General features: G+C 35.7%; 1 protein-coding gene across 2 annotated transcripts in view; it reads left to right on the forward strand.

Annotated features, from left to right (window-relative positions):
- The window catches only part of Pdhx (pyruvate dehydrogenase complex component X), a 74,818-nt gene extending 54,299 nt beyond the window's left edge, over positions 1-20,519 (forward strand). For both annotated transcript variants that reach the window (XM_004852046.4, XM_021264373.2), the window contains 4 exons: positions 6,193-6,251; positions 9,872-10,030; positions 16,905-16,969; positions 19,606-20,519. In XM_004852046.4, the coding sequence (XP_004852103.2) occupies positions 6,193-6,251; positions 9,872-10,030; positions 16,905-16,969; positions 19,606-19,864 (542 nt within the window). In that variant the 3' untranslated portion in view covers positions 19,865-20,519. The remainder of the gene's footprint in view (positions 1-6,192; positions 6,252-9,871; positions 10,031-16,904; positions 16,970-19,605) is intronic.
- The last annotated feature ends 4,522 nt before the right edge of the window (positions 20,520-25,041 follow it).

Below are 25,041 nucleotides of genomic sequence, written 5' to 3' on the forward strand. Positions count from 1 at the left end.
ATTTTTATCTTTCCAATCTACTTGCCTTTTTATATCATTTTTCTGCCTTATTGCACTGGCTAGGGCCTTTGTACAGTGATGAGTGTAACTGGGACACACAGTCATTCTTGACTTGTTCTTGATTTGGGGGAAAACATTCAGCCTTTAACCTTAGGTAGGTGTTTTATTAGTCTCCTTTTCAGGCTGAGGAAATTCCCATTCCTATTTTCTCAAGTTTTAGAATGAATGGATGTAGAATTTTCTCAAGTGTTTTTGTTCATCTTCTGAGATAATCTTTTCTATTTCAATTTGTTAATATAGTAACATAGATTTAACTTTAGATGTTGAATCAGTTAATAATTAACCTTATCAAATATTGATTCATTCCATTGCCTAAAATTTTGTTAATCTTTTCACCTATGCATTTGAAAAACACTGGCCTTTTTTCTCTTTTCTTGAGATTTGTTTTTTCTGGGTTTATTACCAAATCTTTTAGAACTGATTGGGAAATGTTTTCTCCTCTTTTACTTTTTGGAAGAGTTTTGATAGAATTGATATTATTTCATTTTTAATCGGTTGTTAGAATTCACCTAAGAAGTTGTCTAGGCCTGGACTTTTCTTTATTGTGATATCTTTAACTACACATTCAGTTACTAAGAAGGTTTTTTTGCTGTTGTATTTTGGAATCAGATTTTTATAGTGTCTTTTAGGAAATGTGTTTATCTCATTTATATGAGCTACCATATTTATTGGCATAAAGTTCACAGTATTATCTTACTATACTCCTAGCACTTTTGTAATCTGAAGTCATGTCCCATTTTTCATATTAGTAATTTGAATCTTCCCTTTCTTGATCAGTCGGACTAGATGCTTATCTTTTTTAATTTCTTCACATGGTTTTATTACCTTTCTCTACTCTTTCTATGATTTTGTTTTCCCCAGTTTCTGCCTTTACCTTTGTTATTAGGAGCCCCAGATTACTTTGATTTGTAATTACTTTGATTTGAAGGATATGATTTTACTTTTAATATGCTTTTAAAATGCTTATATGTAAATACATTTCTTACAGATAGTAACTGCATCCATAGCACTGTACACATTGGAGTTTGATGAGAAAGGGGCTGGCGTTCGTCTCACAGTACCTCTGGAACGGTGCAGACCCTGCACACTCATTGTTACCATCTCATACTTTTGTCCATTTTTTTATGTTAATCACGGATCACAAAAAGATTACGAGTAAATACCACAAAGCCTGAAAGGCTTATATTTAACCCAGTACAAGGCTAATACTAACATATTAAAATGTGGAAATTCTGCAGAACTTTAACAAATATTTTCAGTTTATTTTTATGGGAAAAATTCATTTAGTACTCACCAATTTGGGCACTTATGATGAGTTCCTGAAGGAGTTAGTGACAAGTATCAAGTTCTGACTGAGGTTGGGTTGGTTCTTGCTTTAAAAATAAATCCAACTCTGCAATCTCTGTATTTTTAAGGCATTTAGACGACTCACATTTAATGTAATGGTTGAAAAATCGATCATTAATTAATGGTTGTAAATCTACCATGGTCTTAGATCTCTAGTTGTCTATGTCTTCTTTTTTTTCCTTTTTGTCTCCTTTTAGATTAGCATTTTTTTTAATGATTCCATTTGATTTATCTCCTCCTATCCCCCTCTCTTTGTAGTGACTCCCTCAGGGTTTGCAGTGTAAGTATTGAATTCACCACAGTTTATTTTCAGCATGCAGGAGCCTTTCTTTCTACAATAGCTGTGTATTTTTTTCTCTTTCACTTTGTATGCTGTTATTGCCATCTTTTACTTCTTTTTTGTGGTATAAGCCCAGAATCTATGTTTAATAATTTTGCTTTAGCAAATCAGCTGTCTTTTAAAGAGTTTTTAAATGAGGAGAAAACTTGTTATAATTACCCATAGTTTTCCTACTTCTGGTACTCATATATATATATATATATATATATATATATATATATATATATATATGGATCTAAGGTGCTTTCTGCTATCATTCTTACTAATTTCTTTGTTTATTGCAGTGGAGTTGGTATGGCAAATAAATTTTATCTGCAAAATTCTATTTCTCCTTTACTTTTTTTCTTTTTAAAAATTTAATTGTGGTAAAATGTACATAATATAAAATTTACCATTTTAAGCATACAGATCGTTCCCTGGCATTATTCTTGTGCAGCCATCATCACCATTCATCACAGACGCTTTCATCTGAAGTGCCATCTGTGAAACGATACTCCTCATTCTTCTCTCCCTCCAACCCCTAACAACCACCACTGTACTTTCTGCTCATTTGAATTTGGCTGCTCTAAGTACTTCATATGAGTGGAATCATGTAGTACATGTCCTTTAACTGGCTTATTTTACTTAGTATAATTTCTTTGATGTTCATTCTTGTTGAAATAGCTTGTGGCAGAATAGCCTTCCTTTTTTACAACTGCATAATATTCCATTTTATATATGTGCCATATGTTGTTTATTCATCAGTTCATACTTGAATTGCATTAACCTGTTTGATATTGTGAATGATGCTGCTAGGAGCATGAATGTACAAATCTCTCTTTGTATCTCTGGTTTTAAGTCTTTGGGTTATAGCCCCAGAAGCAGAATTGCTGGCTAATCCGATAGTTCTATTTTGAATTTTTGAGGAACCACCAGCATGGTGCACCTTTTTGCATTACCATCACAGTATATAAAGGCTCTAATTTCTTTAAATCTTCACAAATAGTTGCAGTTTTCTTATTTTTTATAGAAGCTATCTTTTTTTTTTAATAGAAGCTGTCTTAATGGATCTGTGTCCTTCAGTGTTGAAATATAATTCTGCTAGTGTATAATTTTGAGTTAATGGTTTTTTGATCCAGTACTTTTAGATAAGAATACAGTTTCATTATCTTCTGGATTACAGAGTTTCTGCTGCCATTCCTAATCTTTGTTCCCTTGTGCACCCCCCCACCCCCCCACCAATCTGTGTGCCTTCAAGATTTTGTCTATTAAGAACCACAGAAGCATGAACACAAGGGATTTCATACCCTTTTCCTTCGGTTTTTTAGAAAAAATCTGACTGAAAAATAGTATACAGCCTAATGGCAAGGTCACTGGGATCTGCAGGGTGTTGCCCATGGTCTGGTAGCCCACTGGCTCCTTAGAGAGGAGAAAAAGTAAACTCCTAAGAGATCAGGGTGCAGTGTCCCAGGGGGGCTCCCTTAGAAACAAGCTCATCAGATCAGATAAAAAAGCCAGTTAGGGTATTTAAGCCATCAGCAAACTTTTCAGAGTCCTTGACAAATTTACCCAGTTTGCCTTTGCATTGCTGAATATCCACCTGAGAAGACAATCAAACAGGGAGTCAGGTGGGATGAATGAGGCATAGCCCAAAATGCGTTTGTGGGCAGGAGGAGTTGTGGAAACCTAACAGGCCTATCCCTCGGTCAATCCCCAACCCATTTGTGGGGACCTTACAAGGCATCTCCGGGTGGTTCCTGAGCCTTTCATCCCCAGGATGTGATCTTATAAGACTGAATTCCTTGGGATTAAGTCATAGAAACATTATAGACCCTTTCATTGGGTCAATTACCCATGGGAACCTTACAGGGAATCCTCTAGGTCAGTCTCAGACCTGTGTAGTTATCATCAGGGCATCCCTCAATAAAGCTGGATTTCTTGGGGTCCAGAAATATCTGGCATTTGTGGGCACCAGTGCCACTTTCTTTTGAACCTTTGGATTTCCCCCTAATCCTAACCCTAATGCTAACCCTTATGGTCACAACCCAACTTCTGGACAGAGTCTGGGGTTGAGGTGCTGTACTAGCTGGACACCTTTCAGCCAATTATAAAACCACCTAACCTTACCGCATACCTGTCTAAGAAGGAGTAGTTTCCTCAATAAAACCCCCAAGCCCTGAAAAAAAAAAAAAAAAAAAAGATTTTCTCTATTAGCAATTTGACTATTAATCTACCTAGGATTTTTATATTTCTCTTGGTTTCTTGAATTTGTGGTTTATTGTCTTTCATAAGTTTTGGAAAAATGCTCAGCGTTGCTAACTATATCATATGTTTTATATGCTTTCTACTTGAGACTTTAATTATAATGTTATTATGAATTGTACAAAAGATGTTAAGTTTTTTTTTTTTTTTGGTTCACATGTTTTTCCCTCTCTCCTTGAGTTTTAGTTTGGATAGTTTTTATTGATATTGTTTAAGGTACAGATTCTTCTCTCTGCTATATGTAGTCTTCAAAAGTTCACAAAAATATACTTTATCTGTGCTAGTATGTGTTTCTCCTCTGTGGTTCTATTTGAATGTGTTCTTCTCTGGAAATACTCCTCATCTGTTGAGGCACATTGTACCTTACTTACCCTGTCCTCCCCGCTGCCATTCTCTGACAGCAGGTAATCATTCCTGTGTCGGAGACATCTCTCCTCAGAGCAGATTATCTCCCTTTGGCATTCACTTCATCTGTGCTTGGTAACTCAGCCCCCTAATGGACTCAAGAATGGATATGATTTTATAATGTGTCCTGCTTTTTCTCTCAGCCTGTTAGGATAAGAACAACTTCCTCTTGCAGCTTTCTGAAAGCAGGAGTGATAAAGCAGTTTATATACAAATTTTAAATTTTTATATGTAGATAGCTTGACAAATTTTTAAAGTTTACAAAACAAAGAGAAAGCTATTCCAAGGAAGGTCATAACTTATGAAAAAAAAATTATCCTTGGAAATACTTCATATAGGTCTAAATCATACTTGCTTAGCTCTGATAAAGATGTTAATATGGGAATAATGTTCATGTTTCCTTCCTTTCATGAGGCAAGAAGCAATAATATTTCAGTGAAGATATGGATTAGCTTAGTATCTTTGCATGGTTAACAATTAAGAATTTTTTTTGTCGGTCTTCAAAGATTTTACATTATTTCCATTCCTTTCTCTTATATAAAGTTAAAATGTATGACATTTTGTAAGCTGGTATTCCATGCTTTTTGTCACATAACAATGTAAAAATGAAAATGTTTGATATTCCCTTACAAACAATTTCTTAGTGTCATTAGTGTTTGAAAATCTATAATAAAGAGTTAAAAATTGAGGAACTTAAGAAGAAACCTCCTTTGCATATGATTAGAATTGAGATGCCTGTTAACCATGTAGGAAAAAATGTTGTGTGAGAAGTTGAATATGTAAATGGTATCAAAACCATGGAATTGAAAGTTCCTCTCCGGGAGATGCCAACATTGAATGGAAAGGACTGAAAGTGAGCAGATAGACCAGAAGAAAGCAGGAGAGTATGTTGACATAAGAACCAGTAAGTGAAAGTGTTTCAAGGCAAAGAAAGTGACCAGTTTAAGAACACTTCTGAGTGTTAGAATACCATGGAGACAGAGTTCTCGGTGAGGACTTTGGACTTGGGCTGTAGGTTTGGAAGTTATTAGCTGGTAGGTGGCTATGGGTCTTCACTCTGTGTACCTAAAAATAGGGGGTGAAGGAAGAAGGGGGCCTGAGAGAGCTATGTGAGGTAAGCAGAACGTGTCCATAAAATATGCCCAGCTGTATGAATTTGGGCAGACCAAATCTTTTATATATAGTTGTCATAAAATTCTCTGAATACTGGAAGTCCATTTATATTTCTATTCCCAACAGAGTATTAAGCAGATAAACCACATGCTCATATATTTCTAGATATCAGAATTAGAAGAGCTGTGATAGTCTACAGCCAACATTTACTGTGACAGTTCGGCAGTAGTTAGGGTTTATGGCAGGTAATTCATCTAATCTCTTTGTAAAATCTCCAGCATACTTTTGGAATGAGCTATTGTTCATGTAAAATGCTATGATACCATAGTAACAGGATATGTGTTTCTTGCCACATAACTATGGACTAGATGTTGACTTTAAGTCTTTTTCTATAAGCTCTTGCAAGAAATAATCAAGTATGGTTTACATTTTCCAAACACCTTCATACCTGTTGGCAAAAGCAAAGGGATAAATCAAGTTATGATCAGCTATTTAACCAAGACCTCATATAATGCAAATTTTTCTAATCAGAAGCACCTTATTGCCTAAGCAAGTAAATAAAAATCTCTAATATTTTTTTCATTATTGTTTGTCAGTACATTCCATAATTTACAAGTTTGAAATCATAACAGTCAGTGTTAAAGTTTTATTATTGATACTGATTTTAATGTGTTCATTTTTTTCAGATGACATTAAAGTGTCAGTAAATGATTTTATCATCAAGGCAGCAGCTGTTACTCTTAAAGTAAGTCACAAATGCCAGATGTTTTTGGCTTCTAAGTCTCGTGTCTTGGGATTTTTGTAATAAATGATACTCTTATTTTTAAGTTATAGAAATTTCATAATTTTTTTAAATGCCTTGTCATTTCATCTTACTGCCTTGTTTTACAGATGAAACTGAGATTAAAAGGGCTCCCATATGAATTATAACAATATAAAGACTATTCAACAAATACTAATTGATCCCTGTCTTGTGCTAATATGTAGTAGAGATGTGGAAGTAGAGATATGGGGTTTATATTTTTGTTAGAGGATACAAATGTGTCAGATGATGATGGTGCTGAGGAGAAAAAGCAAAATAAGGGGCTGTCCGTCTTAGTTACTTTCTCATTGCTGAGACAAAATACCTGGCACCTAAAGTTAATTCCAGCTCACACTTTGTAGAGGTTTTGGTCCATAGTCAACTGGCTCCATGGCAGCGCAGCATGGCAGAGGGACATCACAGAGGAGAAACTGTCCATGGCAGAGCAGGCAGGAGGCAGGGAAGTGAAGCAGCAAAGCAACAGCAGCAAGGCTCCGTTTTGCTTTTATCTCATCCAGGCTATAAGACTTTGGGTGTTGCCACCCACACCCAGGGTAGGCCTTCCGATTATCCACACCCAGAGCTATGCTAAACCAGCCAGTGGAGTAATTTTAATTATCACACACCCTTACTCCATATTCATATACCCTAGATCCAGCCAGTTTCAAAAGGCCTGACCTATGAATGTATGAGGCTTTGGGGGAACATCTAGATAACATCTAAATAACAGGGCTCAAAATAACTAGGAGTACAGTTTTCAAAAATTAAGGGAGGCCTCTCCAATAAGGTGATAATATTGACAGACTAAAAGAAAATGAGTCAAATAGATACTTGATATGAGAGTGTCCTAGACAGAGGGACCAGCAAACACAGGAATGTATCATGTTACCCAGAGACACAGCACTGAGGGTGTAGTATGCATAGAGTGGAAGAAGAGAAGACATGAAACATTTTTTTAAAAAGAGAATGAAAAAGGGAGGATTGGAAGGGGGACAAGTCCATGAAGTCTTGTTGGCCCTGGTGAGGACTAGGATTTTATGATAATGAGCTAAGAAGTCTTTCGGAAAGCTTTGAGCAAAGGACTAATGTGATCTGACTTAACTTTAGAAAGAAAAGGAAGAGATTGCTTTGATCGCTGTGTGGAGAGGCCCCGGTAGAACCATGACCGCTCCTAGCAGGCTGCAGAAGTCAACCAAGGCGGTAGCAGTGGGGCTGGGGTGAAGTGAAGTTTTTAGTTACATTTCAAGCCAGCAAATAGGATTGGCTGGTGGGTTTTGTGTGGGCATTCAAGGAAAAAGAGTAAGGATTTGGGCCCAAGCAGTAAAAAGAGTGGATTTTTCCATGTACTAAAATTGGGAGAACTGGGAGAGGAACAGCTTTAAGGTGAGGAATCTCGAGTTTGGTGTTGGACATGTTGAGTTTGAGAAGCCTAATAGATTCGCAGTGTAGATAGCAGGAAGACAGGTGAAGTAGAAGTGTCGGGTAGATGTGAATTTGTAACTTAGACTTCTGCCTTCCCACTCCTGCCCTCTTTCTGTAATCAGCCTATTTTCTCCATTGCTGCCTGTTTATTACTGGATTTACAGTATGTTTATGGTGAATTCATGTTTATTTCTCAAAAAAATGGAAAACGTGAAAGCCACGTCTTTTCTTTTCACATTTAATTCTTTTTTTTTTTTTCCTTCGGTACTGGGGATCAAAATCAAAACCTTGCACCTGCCAGGCAGGTGCAGCAGCACTGAGCTTCATCCCCAGCCTGTGTCTTATCAGTGTGTATCTTCATATGGCTTTTCTCTTAACCAAATGTTTTGAATTATATTAATGATTTTCTAATTTAGAATCATTCTTGCATTCCTTAAATGAATCCCTAAAGGTCATTAGCTACATTTCATTGTATAATTTGTATTAGGAACCAAAAATAATTGCAATTTAAATTTCATGCTAGCCAGCTCTTCTTTTTTTTTTAATTGGCGTCATTAAATAAATACATTTAGGTTCTTGTTGCTTTTCCTTTATCTGTGCTTATTTCAATTAAATTAAGGATTTTTATTTCTTAAAGTCTTATAGAATTTCCCAGTGAAGTATCTGAGCCTAGATTTCTGTTTTGAGGGGGGGATCTTAGTACATTTCCCACCCTTCCCATAGCTATTGATCTATTTAATTTTTAGCTTCCTCTTTAATTGTGGAGGCCTGTATTTTCCCAGATCACCTATTTCATCTAGATTCCCAGACATACTAGCCTAAAGTTTTTAATATTTATTTCTTAAAATTCTTTTAGTGTTCTCATTATCTAGAATTATTCTAAGCTCTGTCTTGCTTCCATTATTGCATATTTGTGTTCTCATAGAACAGATATTTTGTTTTATTATATATTTCTTCCTTTATTTCTTTAGGTTCAATTTGGTTAGAAATATTTCGTTAGAAAATTTAAATGTATAACTTATTTAAATTGTTTTTATAAATAAGGTTTATAATGTTTTCCTTTGAATACAACATAAAACATGTTCACAGGTTTCTAATACATAATTTTCTGATTAAATTATTTTGATTATTTTGTCAGATATTCTTCATCTGTGATTATTTTTGGGTTTTGTTCTGTTATTTTTATTTTACTTAACTGTTGTTTTTAAAGAATTTTAAATCCTCTGAGGCATTGGGACTTTATTTCTTCAGTCTTTTGAAGTTTTGGCGTTGTTGAATGAATGAATGATCACTCCTTAAAAGATGAAGAAATCAGAAGAGCAGTTGAAATTGATGTGAAGGTAGTGCTAAAACGTAAATGAGCAGGACAGTGAGTAGCTGGTATAAAGTGGCAAGTTCATCTTAAGGGAGTGATCACAAGTAAAATCAATAGGTAAACCAGAATCAAATTGTGCATTTCCATGTTTCAGTGATATAATGGGAGGCTTCGATCTTATTCTGTAGAAAGCATTTTTGAGATGTGAAATTAATTTTTTTTAATTTCCATTTTCAGCACTGTTTCGTCCTGTGATATCTGGCAACATGATACATTTAATAATTTCATCAGTTCTTTTCAGCCTTTGATACAATTGTTTGTTAAATGCATATATGTTCATATATATTATAGTGTGCTATATATGAAACTTAGGAAAATATTTTTAAATAAGGGAGTCATTTAGTGAGGGCTTAACTAATATATATTCCAGAGCTGTGCTTAAAAAGTCAAGCTTCCTTCATGCCAAAGGAATGTGATGGAGTATCATTACTCTTTTCTGCTCCCTCTTCCCCTCAAGGTCATATCTGTCATCACATGAGTCAGGAAGTATAACAAACATTAAATACCTTCTGGCAGTTAGATTTAATAAAGGAAGCCCTTTTTTAGCCACAGTTTCCTCAAGCTTGCTTAAAAATAAAATGGTATTTTTAATTATCCTTCTGAAATGTAAATACCACAGATCCAAACCATTTTTTCAAACCCAAATTTTTGTTTCCTTCTGTCCAGCTATCTTCACTTTAGAAAATGCATAATAATGTAAATTGTTTTTCTGTAACCACCTTGATCTAAAGTTGCTGCTTTCATAACATTTTTTCCCTATTTTCAGCAAATGCCAGGTGTTAATGTAAGCTGGGATGGACAGGGCCCAAAGCAAATGCCCTCTATCGACATTTCAGTGGCTGTGGCAACAGATAAAGGTTTAATTACACCAATCATAAAAAATGCTGCTGCTAAGGGTATACAGGAAATTGCTGACTCTGTAAAGGTATGTCTTAAGAAATACTGTGCTTTCAAAACATTAGGATAAACTTCCAGTTAATTACTTTCTGATAAAAGTCTTAACATGGTCTGGTCACACTGTGGTGTGTGTGTGTGTGTGATATATTACAAGCAGTCCTCACCTGTGTATACAGGCCTTTAAGTTTTTATCCAGGTATGACCCATTCTAAGAAATTTTAATGCTCAAAAATTTAGAAATGGAAACTTACTTGGTGGAGTCCAGATTTCAATCCTAAAGATGCTATTTCAGATAGATTTTAAAATTGAAGTAAAGCTAAAACCATTTCTATAAAAGTGGTAATCCCTAGACCTCAGGGTTAACATTCCATTCTTAGGAAAGTTTATTGTATTCATTTTCTCTCTAAAATCGAGACCACTAAAAATAGTTAATATTCCAGGGTTTTGCCTGGTACTTTTATTCTTGAAAAACAGTTACTGTAGCTCCAATATGAAGGAATCTGATTTCACCACAGAATACCACATAGAATAAGCAGGAACACAGGCACTAAGTCAGCTTTGACAGCTGCAGTAATTTCCAGTGATGTTTCTAGGTGGAAGAATCACAGATCTTAAGTGTTTGTATTGAAAATTTCCAATTCATTTTGATGATTATTTTCAAGGACCGATATATGTTTAGTGGTAGAACAAGTTATAAGGTAGATAAAAGGTAAAAAGATAAGACTTCTCTGAGGACCTGGCAAACCTACTTGTCCAAAATAAATAAATGAAGGTGAGTTAACCTGTTTTTTAAACACATACCCATACAAAGTGAGCCTACTTGAATTCTAGAGTGAGGTACAACTGAAGGCAAACTTACCAGAATTGACATTTTTAGACTGTTCTTGATTCTTTGAAAAGATTTGCAGGGTATGTTTATATAGATAAAAATGCAACTGTTTTTCTTAATTGAAAGGTGATATTAATGGAGCATATATTGCAAGACCTGCAAGGAGATGCCTCAAACAATCCTATATACTGTGTTTTTTCCTGTGCATACATTTACAGTGATAAAAGTTTAATTTATAAATTAGGCACAGTAACAGAGTTTTGTTAACTAGTACTAAAGCAGAACAGTTATAACAATGTACCGTAATAAAATTGTTAGCATCATTACTCTTGTTCTTTGGGGCCATTTTTCAGTAAAATGAGGATTACTCGAGCACAACTGCTAAGTGACTCATGGGCAGGTAGTGAATACAGCATGGATACACTGAACAAAGGGATGATTCATGTCCTGGGCAGGGCAGAGCAAGATGTTATCATTCTACTCATAACAGCATGCAATTAAAAACTTCTGAAATTTTCCATTTGGTATTTTCGCACTGAGATTGACCGGTTACTGAAACTGTGGAAAGTGATTACTGGGGCTGTTGCACGTGCCTTTTATTAATTGAGGCTTTTCAGCAACACTGAGAATACATGTACTTTTTCAGTGTTGCTAGAAGTTCAAGTGAGATTAAGTGTTGAAGTAGCTTGTAAAGAATAAAGTACTATATGTGAGTTAATGAATTTAACCATAGAGCTAAACTTCTCTCGTATGTACTCTGTGTATATTACATTTTAAAAGTTAACCATCATAGGATGGATTCTATGATTCTAGGCATTTTAGAGTTGTGCTGCTGTAATACATAATTCTTAGAACAGTTGTGTTAGTATTCTTTGCACCCTAAAAGAACCTACGTTTAAGGAGTAAAGAGCCAGTCTCATCACCTACCCAGCTGGGCCTCATAGCAATGGGAGGGCAGTCAGAGCCTGTGGAATGTGGCTGTCTCTGGCAGTCCTTGAGCATCTGCCTTTGATACCGCTTTGAACTCCAGGCATCTCAGGATTTGCTTAGCCCTGACTCCCCATGCTTCTCATGTTACCTGCTTCTCTCTCATTCTGCTGTCCAAGATCAGCATTCCAGTCTTGATTCTCTGATATGCCGAGCTCTGTGCTAATGCCTCATTTAATCCTGTTACCCAAGGTGAAGGCAGGATTTATTTAAACTTAGCAGTTTGATTCTAGATCTCACAATTAATCACCTTTAGGTCACACTACCTCTATCCCTTTTCCTGCCGTCTGTTTGTCCATCCGTTCTTTCTCTTATCTCCTGCTCTTCCTCCTCTCTTCTTCCTTCTTCCCTACTCCTCCTTTCCCTTTTCCTCTTCCTCTTTGCCACCTTTTTTCTTTCTTTCCCTCCTAGATAGCAAACAAGAGGATTTGATTTGGTCCACCACATGCGTTCTTGTATGTAGTCTCTTGCTGGGCCGGTGTCTTACACTAGGCTACTGAGTCACGAGATACAAAGCCTAATAACTTTTCTGGTTCTAACCATGTTTGGTTCTGTTTAGAAGGAATAAGGAGCATGGAGGCACACTGAGGCTTTGCAGAAGTGCGTGCCTTACTGGCATATTCAGTATAGTACTGTAGTTGTCTGGTTTAAAGGAGAGAGCCACAGGGTGTATGTGGGGGCATATGGACCTGGTTTTCTGCAAGGTTAGCTTCTTACTGAAATACCTTAGACCATATAAGCATGACTTATTTTTAAATATCCTAAATTTGGGTCGTTTGTTTTTCTCATGTTTTAGGCGTGACTTAGAAGCTATGATGTTTTAGATATTCCTCACAAGGATAATGTTCATTTAGCTGCTGTGGACTATCAAGCATTGAAAAATATTTTCACATCAGTCAAAAACTTGCAGTGTATGTATCCTTCATATCCAATGTAGATTTTGGCTCAATTCAAATCAAGCAAGATTATATTGGACTCTCGTAGTGTACAGAAAACAGCACCCTCCTGAGTATCCAACTGTAGCTGCAGGTCTTTTAGTCACAAATGTATTTACTGTCTTATGTTTTCATGTTGTATTCTGACCCCTACTTCCTAAAGAAACAGTAGACAAGAAATGCTCCATTTATGGAAGTGTCATTTTTTTACAGGCTGAATCTTGCTGCTATTTTTAGAGCAAGCTTTGTAGTATGTCTTGTTAAATGGTGTAATCTTTATATAGTCGAACAGGCAAAATTTGGAATTGTTTTAATTCTAGAAATAAAACCCACTTCAGACCAGATAAAATAATATAGCCAGTTCATATATGAGTATAGTATTGAGCTTGGAGATGCAGCCCAGTGGTAAGAGTGCTTACCTACCATGTGTGAGGCATTGGGTTTTATCCCCAGCACAGCAAAAACAAAAAACCCTATCTCCTATAAATATAGTATTTATATAATCTTGTTTAAAGAATCATATTAAAGGTTTTTGTATAATTAATAATTGTAATGGTAATAACAATAGCAGCTGGCATACTATGGGCCCTGTTAAAGCCTTTTATATATTAACCCTTTTCAGTCCTCTTTAAAATCTTCCTATCGGGCCGGGGATTTAGCTCAGTGGTTTCGCTGTCTGCTATGCAAGTGCAAAGACCCAAGATCCCCGGTACCAAAAAAACAAAAACCCCAATGAACAAAACAAATAAACAAACAAAAACCCTAAAACATTATAAAAAAAAAAATCTTCCTATCAAGTACAAAGTAAGAATTTGGTGTCATGTTGGTAAAGGAACTAATAAGGAAAAAAAGTTAAATATTTTGCTCACAATTTGCTATGGTATAAGACCTGTGAAGTGATGGAGCCAGTATTTGAGCCTAGTTAATTTGACTGTAGACTTGAGCCTGTTGTCCCAACCACTAGTTCTTTGCTGCTTCTCCTATAGTAATTATAAAATCATATTTGACTGTAGTAGTGGGATTATCATCCTTCTAAAACCAGTAGCATTTCCTCTCAAAAAAATATTTGGGAAGCAAGTCCCAGATTTTAAGAAATGAACAAGCCGAGAATAGCTGAACAGTGAACAGTTAGACCAAATGCACTATAATTAGTTGATTCACTATGTCAAACAAAAGGAAAACAGATATCAGTACCTTGTACAACCAGTCTTATGATTCAGAATTTGAGATCCATGACTAGAGCAAAAAGTGTTAAGAAAGAAGAGACCTGAGTTACAGAGTAGTCTATAAAGAAGCGTGAAGATTCGAGCAGGAATGTGAGGTTGTGGCTGCAGCAAGCAGGCCATGGTCAAACGCACCTGCAACGGAGAGAGGGAGGCAGGAGCAGCCTTTGCAGGGACTGGATAACAGGGACAGTTGAGCTCTGGACACTTGGTAGCAATGTATAGCCTAAGTAGTTTCCTGATCTATCTCATCACCCTGTTTTACTGTCATTCAATAAAAGTTTATCAGTCTTTGAAAGACCTTATTCATTTATTTGTTGACCCTTCAGTGTTCCCTACTGTCAGAGGTTGACTGTCTTGTTCATTACCATGTATCCAATTCTAGAAGACTGCTTGGAATATAGTAATTGCTCATTGAATTTATTTTTAAATAGAAACTTTTTCAAGGTTTGTGGATCCCTGCAAAACCATCTAATAGACTGCTAGTGAGGAACATCTTTAATATGTTTACCTCTCAACCCCCAGGAATCCAAATAATGTCAATGTATGGGGTCAATGCATGCCCCAGCCAAGTTCAAGTATATACTCTTTGAATACGGTAACAAGCCCTAGTTCCCATGCTATGCTTGATTCTTCATTAATTATAATGATCTTAAAAGGCAGAGGGAAATTTGTCTTTTAAGTGCCCAGTAAAATTTTTGACTGAATTAACAAGCATTCAAAATAGAATTATTAACTAGGTATCTTCTTACATTCATTTAGCTGGATGTTTGGTTTTGTTTTTGGTAGCAGGGATCAAACTCGGGACCTTGTGCTTGCAATGCAGGTGCCGGAACCACTGAGCTAAATCCTCAGTCCTTAGCTGGATGTTTAAAGTAACAAGTACATTACTTTAATTTTAAGTATTGGGAGACTATCTCAGTGAGAATTATGAATTTTCAGAACCAATGATCCTCCTCAGAGTTTATAATTTATATTTATAATTTATATTGTTTATTAGACTTGATTGGCAAGAAAATCCTGACGATGTCTCAAGAGTCTACAGAGATTTGTTTAAAGTGTAGTGTGCGTAATTGAAACTAGTTCTTAAAATGAATTGTAGTTTTTTATCTGTTCCACCCTGGTATCTTATCAGGCTATGTAGATGTGCTTTTTTAAAAAAAGTGTCTTGCAGACTTCATGATATGTATCTGTTTACATCATGTGCAGAATTATATTGCTTGCGACAGAAACTTTGTAGGTGGTTCTATTTCTTGTATTCCAAAGACTATCCAAGTCAAAGCTCATATCTTCATTTTTCACTTAAAATTCAAATAGTTTTCTTCCTATATCCAGATAGTATAAATCTGTAATAATTTCAGCTGGCAGGAAGTCAGTCTTAGTAATGTGTTGAGATCAATCTTAGATTTAGTTTTCAAAAATTTAAATCATCTGTGGTTTAATATTAAATAGTTATCAACTGTGATTATACTAGTGTCTCTGTTGGCTGTGTAGGACAAAATATTAAGTAAGCCCCAGATTTAATCTACCCAAATGACAGTGACTTCACTTTTTCCTACCCTTCCCTCACAAGTTAATTTATCACTAATTTTTAATATATGATGATTCAGCCTCAACCTCTGTCCTCTTGCTTTTTCCAAAGTAAAGATGAACAGAAGTGTGGTTAACTCCAAGGGCAATCAAGAAGATGGTTTACTTTTCTTACTGCCTCTCTTGTTGTCATCTGTCTTCCCTCTACATTTTTAGAAATCAGTATTGAAAAATCAAGCTAGTTCATTCTTACATTCCTTGTGGCAGGGTGAATTGGAGTAGTTCATTCAGGAAATGTTTCAGCTCTGGGATCAGTGACATAAAATAACTAATTTCATGTCTCAAAATTGATTTGAAATCAGAAGAAACTAGTGAAGCAAATCATAATGCTGGAAAAATGACTAAAGCAATTACAGCAGATGTGGTTCTTTAGAATGATCTTTCTTTCCTTTTCTGGGGAGCTGCTGGAGGTTGAACCTAGGGCCTTTGCACTGAGCTACATCCCCACCCCACCCCCTTAAAATTTTTTTTTCTTTTTTTAAATTTTGACACAGGGTCTAAGTCACTTGAGTTGCCTAAGCTGAGCTCAAACTTGCACTCTACTTGCCCCAGTTTTGTAGGTAGCTGGCATTACAGGTGTGCGCTGCCACACATGGCAGGTTCTTTAGATTAAGCAGACATTACAAATCATCTGTGAATGCTAAGAACACAAGAGATACATACAGTAGTGAGAAGTGAAATACAACATTCTATTTTGTTCTTTACCATTGTCTGAAGTTATGTATGTTGTAGATAAAGGAAAACTAAATAATGAAAACTCATGCATTGGTTTGTGGAATTGTGGGTATGCCTCTCAATAATTTATTTAAAACCTAATAGAATTATTTAAAACCTAGTATTTATTTATTTAAAATCTAATAGATTGAATTTATTTAAAACCTAATAGGTTGACAACAGTGACTTGTTTTAATATTTTTGTTGGACCAGGGATTTAGCTCAGTGGTTCCGCCACCTGTGTTATAAGCACAAGGTCCTGAGTTCGATCCCCGGTACCAAAAACAAAAAAAAATTTTTGCTGTACAAGAGAAAAACCTTACAGGCAAAATAGACAATTGCACTTTGTATATATAGAAAAGAATGGAGCATTCTGTATGGTATCGGTGCACAGGGAAAATCCAGTATTTGAACAAAAACTTGAGCTTTGATTGACTTCAGTTTCTTTGGTTATCAGTATTTTAACATGTTTGTTACAATTTTTTTTAGAGACAATGTTTATACATCTGTATATAATCATCTTAAAACCTGAAATTAAGACACATGAGAGATGAATATTTCCAGTGACCCAGTTAACTGTGTCATCTGTTTTTTGTGGTCATGCTCTTTTTCTACTTTTCTCAGGCTCTATCAAAGAAAGCTCGAGATGGAAAATTGTCACCTGAAGAGTACCAAGGAGGGTCCTTCAGGTAAAACTGAAATTCATTAGCATCTGACGGGTACATATAAGGTGTCCTAAACCCAGGCCAACATGTTTTGTTTCTTTTGCTGGAACATTTTTAAAGTTTAAGCTAAATATCACATCCCTTATTTGGCTAACAAAATACTTGAAAATGTCCTTCACGCTAGTAAGGTTTTCATGTCAAAGCTATAGGAATATGGAAGTGTTGAAATAAGCATTCTTTTGAATGGACGTTGACTAGAAGGAATGGCATATAGGTTCTTAAACTTTATTTCTAAAATAAATTTATGATCAAAGAAAGATCTAGAACATTATGAGTGTCACCACAGCTTCCTTTTATCCTTCATAATCATTACCTACTCCCCAAAGGAAACCACCATTCTGAAAATGATTATAGGCTAATTTTGCTGGTTTTGGTTTCTATGTAAATACCATGTATTCTTTATTGTCAAATTTATTTTTCTCATCACTAATGCCTGATTCACCATATTTCTATGCAAAGCAGGCTTTTATTCATGATTTTAATGTATAGTTTTCTGTTATGTAAATGTACCAGTCACCATTCTACACTTGGTGAACATTTCTGTCATTTGGAGGTTTGTACTATTACAAATAATGGTGCTGTGGACCTTCTTACTAGTGTCCTATGATGAACATATGTATATATTTTTGCTGTATAGAACTAAAAGTAGAATTGCTGGGTTAAAAGCTTTAACAGATACTATCAAACAATTTTCCCCCAATTTTATATTTCCATCAACTGTACATGAGAATTCCCAGTGTTCCATTCTTGCCAACATTTTAATGTTAGGTTTTAAATTTTAATGATTCTTGGAATATGTATCTGTACTCAGCAGCCAAGGAAATGCAGATTAATAGTGATGAATACATTTTCATTTACCAGCCATTTGGGTGTCTGATAACTTATCAGATAAAGTACCTGATGAAGTCTTGCATCTACTTTTAAAAATGATTTGTAGAAGCTGTTATTTCCAGATACACAGGCCTTTGCCGGTATCTTAATCACTTTTTTGTGGCTGAGATGCCATAACTACACCCAGCTCCCACAACTTCAAAGGGGAGAGGTTTATTTGGGCTCACATTTTAGAAGTTTCAGTCCCAGCATGGTGGAAGGGCCTGGGCAGAGAAGTGCTTTTCACTTTGTGGCATCCAAGAAGGAGTGACCAAAAGAAGGAGCCAAGAGGGAGAGGTACCCTTCCAGGTCACACCCACAGTGACCTGCTTCTTCCAGCCAAGTCCTGCCTCCCAGCACCAAGCCAGCTGTACCCCTCACCCCACCCCTACTCCACAATCCCTTCCCTTCCCTTCACCTTCCATAAACCCCCACTGAGTTCATGAGGCTTTGGGAGGGACGTTCAGATACAACAGGATGTGTCTTATTTCACATACTTTCTCCACTCTGTGGTTTTCTATTGACTCTCTTAGTGATATTTTTTAAGAAAGAAAAGTTCTGAATTCTAATGAATTTCTTTTTATCACTTTTTCTTTGTAGTTGGTAGGACATGTTTTCTGTTAGTTATTTTTTGCCTCTTGAATAGCCACGAAGTTATTTTTGCCTTCATAAAGCACTGTAACTTACTTTTCACATGTAGATCACAGTTGGGCTGAACTTAGATTTTTATATGATGTAAAGTAGAAGCCCCGCCCCATATGGATATTAAATTAACCCAGCATCACTTGTTGAAAAGATCTCTCCCCAGTAGTATTGAGAAGATGATTATATGTGTCTGGGTTCTCTCTTTCCATTAGCCTCTTAGTCTCTCCCTTTTTCAGTTAACACCAAGCTATCACTTTTGGCATCTGGTAAGGAAAATTTTCCAAGTTTATTTACTCAAGATAGTCTTTTCTGGCTCTTCATACTCAAAACAACAATAAAATTTAGAATTAATTTGTCATTTTACACACACACACCATACACCTTAGAGGGATTTTGATTGGATTTACCTTAAATCTTTTGAGTAGTTTGAGGAAAATTTACATTTCACAGTATTGAGTCTGAGTTCTTTGATTTCTTTTTTTTTTTTTTTTTTTGGTGGTACCAGGTATCAAACTCAGGACCTTGCAAGGCAGGCATGGTGCCACTAAGCTAAATCCCCAGCCCAGTTTTTCTTTTGGTTATGTTTTGTAATTTACTATGTGGAGGTCATATATTTTCATTAAATTTATTCCTTGGTATTTGTTTTTTGATACTATTGCAAATGTTATTATTTTTAAATTTTGTTGTCTAATTTAACAACTTCTATTTAGGTAAAATTATGTTGACCTTTTGTCCAGTGACTTAAGTTCACATATTAACCTTATTAGTTTATTCGTACAGCCTTAGATTTTCTATGTACACAATCAGTTCATCTGTGAATAGCAGCAGTTTTCTTTTTTCTAGTATTTAATACTTAGTTTCTTTTTCTTGATATATCTCACTGCCTAGGACCTTCAGTTCAATGCCGAATATTTAATAGTAGATATATTTGTATATGTGTTGATACATATTCTTTTGTCTTTGAATAACTTGGTAGAAGGTCTCGTAGCACAGCACCATTTTTAGTAAAGTGAAAAATACATGCTTCGGGGAAAGCATACTTTGATCGAGGATATGCCACCTTCAGAGCTGTTTTTTCCCTCCAGTATTTCCAACTTGGGGATGTTTGGCATCGATGAATTCACTGCAGTGATCAACCCTCCCCAGGCCTGCATTTTGGCTGTTGGGAGATTCCGCCCTGTGCTGAAACTCACTGAGGATGAAGAGGGGAACCCCAGGCTGCAGCAGCGCCAGCTCATAACAGTCACCATGTCAAGCGACAGCCGAGTGGTCGATGACGAACTGGCTACCAAGTTTCTTGAGAGTTTTAAAGCAAACCTAGAAAATCCTGTCCGACTTGCTTAGTTCTCAAAGACAAGAAATTAATTAAATAGTTGTTACCAAGAAACGCACTATAGGAAAACAATTGAGTATTAAGTGTGAAGTGAATGAAATGTTTATTTATTTAAAGTGAAAGCATTTGACTCAAGTTGTCTTCATTTTCAACTTGGGTTTATTGTTGTAGAAATAAATGATGATTAAATTATAATAAAGGAAAGAAAACATTTGGTTAGATCCATTTTTAACCTCTGGTGCTGTACAAAAGGTTTATTAAACTAGATGTAAATCAAATTATATGTTTGGCTCATTTGAGCATTTTAGAATATTTGAGAATGTATTGTAAAATCAAATCATTGATAGAACTCTACCTTGATTGTGTTAAAGGTAGAAGTGGTCTTCAAAAATTCACCCGTAAATTAGTGAGACCTCTTTTTTATAAGTACTGCTCTAGATATACTTGAACAATTTAATATGTACAGAAGTTTATTCTGGATAATAGTGAATAAGTATTACATTGTTTCAGGGGTTATAGCAACATTATTAAATTTTTATGTATATAAAGCCATATATGTTCTAGTCATATAAGTTTCTATCAGTCTTATTTTTCATTTCTGTAACACTGTGAACTTCCAGAGAAAAAATATAAGAAGAAATAAAAGTGAAGAAAGAGACCAAAAAAGTTGCTTGGTTCAATTGAAAGCTATGGTTAAAATATCTAAACCTTCAGAAGTAAACTGCTCACCTTCATGCTGAGTTGGAATATACTTAAGGTGTCTCCCAAACATTTTTAAATTAGTGTTGATTTAAACACAAAATATCATTTCTTAGTGCATTTTAATCAAGTTTATATTGTGCAGTAAAATGCTAGAAAACAACAATTTCTATTTTACTTGAAATGTTGGCACATAGAAGTTTAGTAAGACCTTGAAGTACATTAGTAATTTCTCTGGGACATCTTAAAAGGACCTCTTTAGGAGGAAAGAAGGACTTTTAAATTAATGTGACATTAGAAAAGGAACTGAGAAGGAATGTATAACTTTGGAAAGAGTAGAAGACTCATGAAGCAGAACAGATGAGAATTATCCTTTTATTCCATCAATAATATGAAAATTTCATTAATTACCATAAATGTTAGAAGAGCTTCTTACTCTCTTTTGGCAATTCTGCTATACTGCTACGTTTAAATTGGATGGTAATGAATGGTAATTTAATTCACTAGTCACAGAAAAGCTTAAGTTAGTATCAGTTGACATAAATCACCTGAAGAAAGACCGTGGTACAAGTTTTATTAGGTATGACATGCTGAACTGTAAGCCTTAACAAAAGAGCCTTCTAAAATAATTAGTGCTCCAATATATCAGTTGTTAAGAAAATGCTATCTTCAGTTACTGAGTTTTAACAGGCCGTTTTTGAAAAGAGTCTTCGAAACTTTTGTCACATTAAGTTATACTGAAAATTGAAACCAAATGCAATTTTCAGATATGGTTTTCAAGGTCAGATGTAACTGAAATCATTTAATTTTTTTTTCTTAGTTTTTGTACCTGAAAAATAAGAGCACGAGAGACCTGTACGTCTTGGCCTGGCGTTGTGTGATCCCTGATTGACAGCCATGTGCAGTAGCGCTTCTGTGTCTCTGTAGATGAAATGAGCATTGTCCCCCCCTGCTTCCTTGCACAGCTATGAGGTGCATGGAGAAGGGCTGCTCAAACTGAAGACGTGTTCATTCTTCAAGGACAGCCCAACTGGCTTTCCATAATAACCAGGTGCTGCTTCTGGCTTGACTTTGCAGCTTTTGGTACAGATACTTGTTCGCTCTAACAATATTTTCTCTAGTATTTCTCTATTAGTGATTAGGTTTGTGTAAAGGAAATTATTTCTTTAAAAAGAATGTTATTGCAGAAGAAGACAAAAGAATAGCGCTGATATGAAGGAGTGTGCTATACTTGGCAGCAGACGCCAGCCACATTATTCTGCTCATTTGTAAGTATCACTCTGAGAAGCTAGAAAAATGGAAGTTTTTGTACCTCGTCACCTTTTTCCCCCATTTAAATAGGGAAGATGGCTAAAAGTGTATGAAGACTTTGAAAGAAAAGGCTGCACACATCTGTTAAGATTTGGGGATGAAAATATCAGTGAATGTTAGAATTTTTAAGTCAGAATGGCCCTGCTTGCCCCTGGCTGCAATTTCAGTTATCACTTACAGGCATAGTGTTCGTGTTGACTGTGTGTACCAGACTGAAACCATCTCTCTAGTGCTTGCCAGACTCTTGTTGGAAACACTAAGAAATCCTTATTTCCTATTTTAGGTATTTAATATATTGTCAAATGGAACTTCCATTTTTACATTATTTTTTTCTCCTTTTATTTCCCTTTGAGCTTAATTTCACCTAAATTGTATAGAGCTGCCACATGGGCATTGTGTGAAAAGCAAAGTTTTCTAACCTTTATTGAAAGATAAATGATACAGTGAGAGTGGAGCAGAAAAATAAAACAGCATTTAAATCCTAATTTTCAAAGAAAATTTGTCCACATTTCGCAGTGCATCATGAATGGCCCTGTCTCTAGTAAAGTGAAGAAATGAAAAACATGGTGTGGTGCAGATAATCATTAACCATTAATTAAATATGATGTTATTAATGGGAAACTTTTCAGATTTCTCAGAAAGGAAGTAACAGTGCAGAATTACTTTTAAGATTAGTCTGGCTGTAATATGCAAGGTAGATTAAAATGGAGATGACGCCAGTCAGCAGGAAACAGTGGAGGTGTTTGCTGTAATAAAAGCTTGAATTGATTAGAAACTGCACTAGGTCATTGTCCTTAAAGAAGGAAGAAAATCGGGAAAGTTCAACTTCTTAGGATGCTGCGGTGTGTTATGAATGTATGGAGCAGGTGAGTCCCATCAGACACATCAGCAACAGTGACGTCATTCCCTATCCAAAACGTAGTCCTCCTTGGCTCCCATGCCCCAATTCCAAAGGAGATAATATTCTGGTAAGTTACATACGGCAAACAATGTATTTCAGGAGACGTTTAAACTATATAAAGTGGAAAAAACAAGTCTCAATAAAGCCATTTTAAATGGTTCATGATTTTTAAAGTTTTTTCTAGTGTTGCTGTTGGTTTTAGGAAATAGAGACAGGCAGGGTGGGGGGAAAGTAGTTTATCTAGATTTGTAATTCTGAAAATAATGTTTAATTGAAAAGGTAATGTACAGATATAATACTTAGAAAATGATTACTACCCTCGCTTAGCAGTCTTCCAATAGTTCATTTTCACATTTGTATCACTTCTCTCTAACAAGTCCTTGTAGCCTTTTTCTTCCTGAGAAAGAACAGTTTAAACCTCTTGATTGAAAGTCCACTGTAGATGATATGTGCAATTAAAGTATGGGCTTCTATTAAAAGTTGAGAATTATTAGCAAGGTGATTAGTCATGAGTTGCCTTTTCTCACATCTAAAATGATGTATTTTCAAAAATTTCTTAGTTCATGAAATTCTTTATTGCTTCTATCACTAAAAGGTCTTTTAGAAATAAAGCTGGTGTGAACAAACAACATAGCATTAGTCATAGCACTTTATAAAGCATAAAATATATAAACTTAAGATGTTAAAATTTTAATTGCCTAAATTCTCCTTATTTTATACTTTGGTAGATCATCATGAGTCTGTTTGATAAGGAATAGTATTTTTCAGGAAGCTATAGGATGGGACTTTTATCCTTCCTAATAGTCATTAGTGCCTACTTTCTAAGTATGCACACAGAAGTTGGCATACTTACTATGTCAAGAGTATTTTAATCCTGGTTTCAGCTTTATAAATTACAGTGCTGTTGGCAAAAGGCTTATTTCTGTGCTTCAGTGTTCTTATTAAGGGAAGAACCATGAGGGAAAATTAATCATTGTAGTGGTTATTTACTTTAATTTTCTCAATTCTATGTAGGAGGTCCATTGTACTTTGTAGTGATATAGTCCTGCCTTGAAACTCAGAATATCCATTCAGGCTCAGATGTTATATAAATTGACCAAAGCTGAGAAGACCAAGCCACTACTGGGATTTGATCGAAGGTCTGTTTGGCTCAAAAGGTCAAGCTCACCATGTAATTTAAATATACAGCCTCCTCAGTCATGATACTACAATTGAGACAGTCTACAGAAGGACCTATTCTTCAGTAATACCACTAATTTCTACATAATTACTCTTAATTCATATTTTCTTTGCAATGGTTAGGTACTTTTCTGTTACCTTAGTTTTTTACATCAGAGGTCCCAGGCTTCTGTATTGATGACAGCATCAGTCAGCTTCCGTGCAGTAGAGGGTCCATGGTTGAGAGTGGACCAATGAACTCATTGGATTTCTCAGCCCCAGTCTGTCCCCAGGCACCAGGCAAATAGAAAGCCACACTCCAGGTCATAAGTGAGCCTCCACTGGTGGGTTGGCATGCTAACAGGGTACTGGTGAGAGTGGGAGTCTGGAGTGGATAAAATCTGGGTGAGGGAGACCACGGGAATGTGGTCAGGCCAGGCTGGAACTGCTACTCTAGGCTCACAGCAAAGCAGATCCTCACTGGGCATCCTGTAACTGCCGACCAGCCTTGCAGCAGCTGGAACCAGCATTGCCCCTGCCTGAAGTGTCTTCACTTCATGCCTCCTTAAAGGAGAAATGCAAGGATTGTATTCATTTTTGTAGGCATTGAAGGGTAAATTTGAGGCCAGGAGATAATAAATTAATAACTGTCACAAGCTCAGCCAGAAAATGTAATCTATCTGGATTAAGACCAAATGTTAAGACAGTTTAGGAAAGTATGGTGGGTAGAGACCTATCTACAGGTATTGTTTTGAAAATACTGTCATTTTATTTCAAATAAATTACTTCAGTTGCTGGATGAAGCATTTATTAAAAGTGAAGCAAATGTAAAATGTTGAAATACATTATTCATATGACAATTACGATCATCTATTGTACATAGCTAGCTAACAATCTTTGCCGGCAATCTGCTTAAACTGTAAATAAGTGATATCTATGTGCCTGCATACATTCAGCAAGTTCTATAATCAAAACGTGCATAATTGGGAGGAAGACTTCATAGAGAAGGTGACATTTGAACCAAGTTTTGACATTACTGGTTATAACCAATTTCCCTTTTTTTCCCTCTTGGTTTCTGTCATTTGTAACCAAATATTTAGCACCCAAATATACTGTCTC

This window comes from Heterocephalus glaber, unplaced genomic scaffold (genome assembly GCF_053883595.1).
Source record: "Heterocephalus glaber isolate CG9 unplaced genomic scaffold, H.glaber_assembly_v1.0 deba00000594, whole genome shotgun sequence".
Taxonomy (NCBI): Eukaryota; Metazoa; Chordata; class Mammalia; order Rodentia; family Bathyergidae; genus Heterocephalus; species Heterocephalus glaber.